Source organism: Ochotona princeps, chromosome 11 (genome assembly GCF_030435755.1).
Source record: "Ochotona princeps isolate mOchPri1 chromosome 11, mOchPri1.hap1, whole genome shotgun sequence".
Taxonomy (NCBI): Eukaryota; Metazoa; Chordata; class Mammalia; order Lagomorpha; family Ochotonidae; genus Ochotona; species Ochotona princeps.
Window position 1 is genome coordinate 44941165 of NC_080842.1, and position 6552 is coordinate 44947716.

General features: G+C 39.1%; 1 protein-coding gene across 2 annotated transcripts in view; it reads left to right on the forward strand.

The window, feature by feature from the left end:
• LOC101535821 (cytochrome c oxidase subunit 7B2, mitochondrial) overlaps window positions 1-2849 on the forward strand; it is a 42377-nt gene extending 39528 nt beyond the window's left edge. For both annotated transcript variants that reach the window (XM_058670145.1, XM_058670144.1), the window contains one exon: window positions 2430-2849. In XM_058670145.1, the coding sequence (XP_058526128.1) occupies window positions 2486-2731 (246 nt within the window). In that variant the 5' untranslated portion in view covers window positions 2430-2485 and the 3' untranslated portion in view covers window positions 2732-2849. The remainder of the gene's footprint in view (window positions 1-2429) is intronic.
• Window positions 2850-6552: the final 3703 nt, after the last annotated feature.

Genomic DNA, 6552 nt, shown 5'->3' on the forward strand with positions numbered 1-6552 from the left:
CCTGTAACTCTTTCAGGTCACTGATGATAGTGAATCCAATTAGCCCTGTGCCTTTTCAGTTGCCTACAAAATAAGTAGTCTTTTGTAGATTTTTTTCCTTTGGAAAGGTGTAGACTATTGGCACTGGGTAATACATATCTGATGATAAGTCTCTCTTGGGAACTCAGAGGTACAGATTCTCAGGCTGCTTCTCTGAATATCTAATTGTGGTACATTTGACATGGATACCAGAAAGTATTCGTGGCAAAGTATCCAGAAATTCTTTGGGACAGGCAGGTTTGGAATAAGAAAAAATAGTTCAGCATTTGTTATTTTACATGGAAGGTACGGATATCCAAATGAATAAATTATTCATCTAGGTTATTTTACTATGCATTTTGAATGTTTTTAATTAACAAAAATATTAATGGACAGTTTTTACATTCTTTTACTGAGAGTAGGATAACACAATTTCTTAGCAAGGTACTTTCATTCTGTATTGAACCATATGATGTTATATATAGTGGAAAATGAGAGTAGATACCTGTCTCTGTATAGGGTGATGGTTCTCAACTAGGACCTGTTCCTCAGGTGGTATTTGGCAATGATGGGAATATTTATGGTGTCAAACTGGAAAATAATGTTACTGATATTTAGTGAGTGGAGTTTAGATGCCACCATGGTTGTAATACAGTATTACTCCTCCATTCACAATCAAATTTTCAAAAATATTAAGTTATATGCAGTTCTGTAAATGCTGATAATAGAGGAGGATGTTCAGAAAGTTCATAGAAAGTAGTAATGTTTCAGTAGTCAGGATTACGGCACAGGGAGCTAAGCTGCCACCTGGGTTGTTGACATCTACAGCAGAGACATTTAAGCTACTTTGTATCATACTGTAATAGTAGACTTATGCATAATCCAGCCTGAACCAGAATCTATGGAATACCTGTCTCCTTTATGGAATAACAATGTGCCCATGTAGACTCATTGGTGTATCCCATGCTAATGAATATTGGCAGTATTTAGAGAAGCTGTTGGATGTGTGGAGTCAGAGGTTATGAGGAATCTCTGTCCTTTATGGTCAGTTTTGCTGTGAATACATACTTCTTTAAAAGTAGCTTTTAGAAAATGACAATGCTTCCTACTAAATGCTGCTAAGAAGGATTAAAAAACGTGTGGCAGCTGTATTCACCCTATAGGAGTTTTGAGACTATGTCACAAAAGTGCTAACTTTTAGGCTGAGATTTTTTTTTTTTTTAAGGCAAGTAGAATTCAGTTTGTAGATAGGAACAGGAAGCTATTATAGATAGAAAGGTGGCAGAATAGGAGTGGTGTCAAGCAAGGGGAAAAAAGGGAGCAGGAAAAACTGCAGGTGTGACTTTTTCTGAGTGCCCTGTGGTTGTTGACTGTTTGCTGTCCTGCAGTGAACAGTTTGGTGCACAGAGACAAAAATAACACGCGTGGACTACTGACTTGTGGTCAATAGCCAAGGTTTATTATCAGCATAAGACTTTTTTTTATTATTAATTATTATGCATTATGTAACAGTTTCATAGGCTCTGGGAATCCCCCCACCCCTCCCCACGCCCCTCCCCCTGGTGGATTCCTCCACCTTGATGCAGTATTATAGTTCAAATTCCATCAAGATTCTTTCCTTGCAAACATATACCAAGCATAGAGTCCAGCTACTTATTGTCCAGATGGGTTGAACAGTTTGTTGGGGAGACCATTTCTGGTCCAAAGTTAGAGCATAAGACTTTTAAAAGAAGGTTGTCTGGTAGGCATCCAGGGAGGAGGAACTTGAGCCATTTACATCTCAACAGCAAGGGACAGTCTCCCAGTCCTCCACCAGGTCCTTTACCTAAACCTGTGAACCAGGAGGTTTCAGGCTCATTCATCTCCATATCAATTGCTCCTGGCCCCTTCAGGGGAGATTTTACTGGCTATGTCTCCCACAATAGCAAAGATGCTGAATGTCCTTCTACTGTTGACAAAGTTAACATTGATGGTAGATGTGTGGTAGGTTGTTTCTCTATTGGGAAAAGGTGGGTGTGAACGTAAACAACCGTTCTTTCCATACTGTAAGCTTGGAGTCTGCAGAACAAACCATTGGAAAATTTTTGTAAGTAGAAACGTTGCCATTGACTTCATGCTCCTTACTTTGCTGTTTTGTTTTGGATTATCTTGTAAGCCTACTGCATGCCTATGAGTTGGACTAAGCACTATCATTGTTTTCCAGTGAGAACAGTGAGGCAAAGAGAAGTTAATGATTACCTGGTTCCACATAGCTAACAGTAGGAGGGTTAAAATGAAACCTGGATAGCATTATATAAAGCTCACATACCTGATTACTAACTCTTTGGACACATAGTATGCTCAAACTTTAAAGAGCAAGAAATTGAATATGGAGCATATGTCTTAACCCCCCTTTTTGTTTGTTTTTCCAGGTCTCTTTGCCACAAGAAAAACAAGTAGCTGCAAGCAGCTGCAAGCCCATCACATCATGATGTTTCTTTTGGCCAAAAATGCTCTAAGTGGGCTAAAGATTCGAAACATTCAACAAATTATGGCAAGGCAGAACCATATGAAATGCTCCCTGGATTTTCACGAGAAATATGGCAATGCTGTGCTAGCCAGTGGAGCTGCTTTTTGTGTTGTTACATGGGGTTTCTTAACCACCCAGATGGGAATAGAATGGAACCTATCCCCTGTTGGCAGAGTAACCCCTATGCAGTGGAATGAGGAGTAACTGTCTCAGTTGCTGTAACAGAATTGTCTCAAAAACAACTTGTCATGTAAACATTTCTGCTGTTCATTAAAGAGAAACTAATTGAAGAAATAAAATACTGTCAGTCTTTGAAAATAATTATTATAGTACCTACAAGCGATACAGTAATAATGAGTATAGATTATGGGGATTATGAATAACAAATATTACAAAGTAATATTAATGAAGTATGATTCTTTTGGTTTAATGATATGCATTAGGTAGGTATCATTCAGTGGGTAAAACATCTATATAGCCGACAGATTGACAAATTCTGTTGAATCTTCAAATCATGTTTGTATACTGATGATTTTTCATCTTCCCCAGCATGATCTGAAATATCATGTGGTGACTTGCATTATAAGAACATTTTTGGCTGATTTCCTGTTTCTGCACTTGCTTTTACCCAAAGCTCCCGCCTCCATCCTCCACCATTTATGATGATTTTTTTTTTACCACAGCAATGAGAGTGAATATTTTAAAATGTAATCTTGTGAGGCCACTCATCTCTTCTACATCCATCTTCTTCCCATTTGACTTCCCACTCAAAGCTGAAGTTATCAGGGAGGCACATGAATCCACTAGATCCTGTAGTGGCCAGTTCACTCCCTGCATTAGCATGTTTCCATTGGTTCATCCCTTTGCATGGTTTGCATGTCTTCTGATAATGCAAGATCTGCTGTCTTACACATCTCTAGGTTTTAGTCATGTGTCTGCTTTATGGAAAAAGCTTTTGTTTATCTTTGGCAGAACTACAGGCACAACTTTGCCTTGCTTTCTTGTGTTTCCTTACGTGTTTGGTTTCCATCAGCAGCAGCATAAGACAGGCTTTATTTATATGTTGTGTTATTGTTGGGGTGAAACTCTTCAGAAGCATAGGTCTTGGGATGCTTTTCATGGTTTTATTCCTGTAACAGGACCTGCTGTATTAGGCTTTTAGAGAATTTGTTGAGTGACTTAAGCTAACTGAACTTGTTCACCACTTCAGTTTGCACTGATGACTGAAGATCATATTAGTTACTATTGTTGTTTCACAAATATTTCAAAAACTTAGTGGCTTAAAACATTTTTTATTTGTTCCCTAATTCATTGATTTATTCGTTTGAAACTCAAAGTTACAGAAAGAGATCTTCCTTAGAGTTCCCTAGTCTGAGTTTTCTATTTCTTCTAGCACTTTTCAATTGTTTTTCTTACCCATTTGTGGAAGCGATTTGCATATTCTGCATACTAATTGTATTGGCCAGTGTTTAATCAGAGGCAGATTCCATCTAAATAACATAGGATAGGGCCCGGTGGCATGGCCTAGCGGCTAAAGTCCTCGCCTTGAACACCCCAGGATCCCATATGGGCGCCAGTTCTAATCCCGGCAGCTCCACTTCCCATCCAGCTCCCTGCTTGTGGCCTGGGAAAGCAGTTGAGGACGGCCCAAAGCCTTGGGACCCTGCACCCGCGTGGGAGACCCGGAAGAGGTTCCTGGTTCCCGGCATCGGATCGGCGCAGCACCGGCCCGTTGCGGCTCACTTGGGGAGTGAATCATTGGATGGAAGATCTTCCTCTCTGTCTCTCCTCCTCTCTGTATATCTGACTTTGTAATAAAAAAAAAAAAAAAAAAAATCTAAAAAAAAAATAACATAGGGTAAGGAATTAATTATAGGAATTAGGGTGAATACAATTGTAGAAATTCATGGGGAATTTTTTTACAAGCCTATTGCCTCTATCTGATATTAAAGATTTGCAACAAGTGAAGAAAACTAGAGATAGAGCTAGGACCGATGAGAACTGGGAAGGACACATTGAAATCATGAATACAAATTGGAACTTGTGCCTGCCTCTCATTGTTCTTAATTAAAATGATTCACATGATCTGCTGGAAAGCATGACCCCTTCACTGTAAACCCATATACTCAGTTGGCCCAATGAGGAGTTGATGAATAGCGGGGAGTTTGAATAACTGTAAGCCCAGGAACCTTTCTTTTTTGACAGGGCAAGCCAGATGATTGGCATCATTAGAAAAGCTATTGTGGTTCCTGGTGCTTTAAGATAGGTATAAAATGATTGGCATTTCATCTCCATCTTTCTTATGTCATAGATTTTCATCTTGTGCTCAAGAGAAGCTGTATCTGAAGGGGAGAAAAAAGTACTTTGAATTCAGCTTAATGGATAGTTAGAAAACTACTGTTACGTTCACCGTGCCAATTTTATATCCATGAAAACTTTTGTGACCATACCTGCATTTCAAATAGACAATAATAGGCATCCTTGTACCGAAAATGCTGCAACTCATAAACTGAAACCTTTTTCAATATGACATTTTCAATTTCCAGTTTAATGGCCCCCTTTTCTTGAACCCTGGTATAAGCCTAAAACGTGAAGACCAGTTAAAATCTGCGGTCAAGAGAACAGGAGATGAATGTTGCTCTAGGAAATTGGTAGTGGTGATGATTCACTTCTTGAATCTCATTAATCCTAGCCCAGGGAAAATAGCAACATGAGCATGTTGCTTTTTTTAGACCTTATCTAGCATTGTGGAAGAGTACCTCAGCATTGCAAGCTGGTATTGTAAACTTTTGTCACAACTAATATTAAACAAAAACATGATGCCATTCTTTATCAGTAATGGGGAACTTAATGCAACCAAATGAGTCCAATAAATATGAGCCCTTTGTTTCAATGAATTTTTACTAAATTGGAATATGTGGCATCCATGATGCTGTGTAAAGCACTCTACTAGTCCATAGATAGTGTATGTTATAATAAAAGTTACAGGAAAGTAAGGGAAGTTTAAAACAAAAATTTTGGACCCAGTGTGATGGCTCAGTGGCTAAAATTATCTGCGCTGGGATCTGACATGGGTGCTGGTTTGTGCACCGGCTGCGCCACGTCCCAACAAGCTCCCTGATTGTGGCCTGGGAAACCAGTGGAGGATGGCCTAAAGCTTTGGAACCCTGAACCCTCTTGGGCAAGCTGGAGGAGGCTTCTGGCTCCTGGCTTTGGATCGGCTTGGCTCTGGCCATTGTGGCCACGTGGGGAGTGAACCAGTGGACGAAGAAAGGTCTTTGTGTACCTTTTCTCAGTAAATCTGCCTTTCCAGTAAAAAAAGTCTTAAAAAGATAAAGCATATTTTTATTCCTGTGAGAACAATGTGCTGCCCTTTCCTTTGTGGAAATGATTCATTAGCTGGATGATCTCTTATCTTCTTCTAGGAAAGGGTGTAAAAATGGTGGTTTCATAATTTGGGAACATAGCAGAGGCAGTAGTCAGATTAGCCTGTCTAAGTGGAGCTCATGTGTGAGATTCATTACTGCTGCAGTGGTCACCAGTCCATTGAAAGCATAGGATGAGTGAAAAAGAGACTGCTACCTAAATATAATCTTTACCTGAATATTTTTACTATTATTCCCATTTATATGGGAAATGAGATGTACACATGGAGAAGTCTTTTTAAAACACCTATTTTCAGATTTCTTGTTAGTTTTGTCACAGTGTGCCTTCTGGTTTCTTGACCAGCTTGCAGCCAGTAGCTAGTACCCAGGGTCTGGTACACAATTATACCTTTAGCCATCTGTCCTCCAAGTAAATTAAGCAGTTGTGTGTTTAGCTAACAACAAAAATTTTCCTTGACCATCCGTGCCAAAATGGAATTAAGCTGTTTGCTAGCACTCTGCTTTCAGGTATGGCCAATATATATTTCATATCCACACCTAATTGTTTTTCCCTTGGGTATTTTGTAATGGGAATATCCGTGGGGACAAGTGTTCATATAGTTTTATATATTTTTAATTTTAAAAGAATTTCATTTTTTC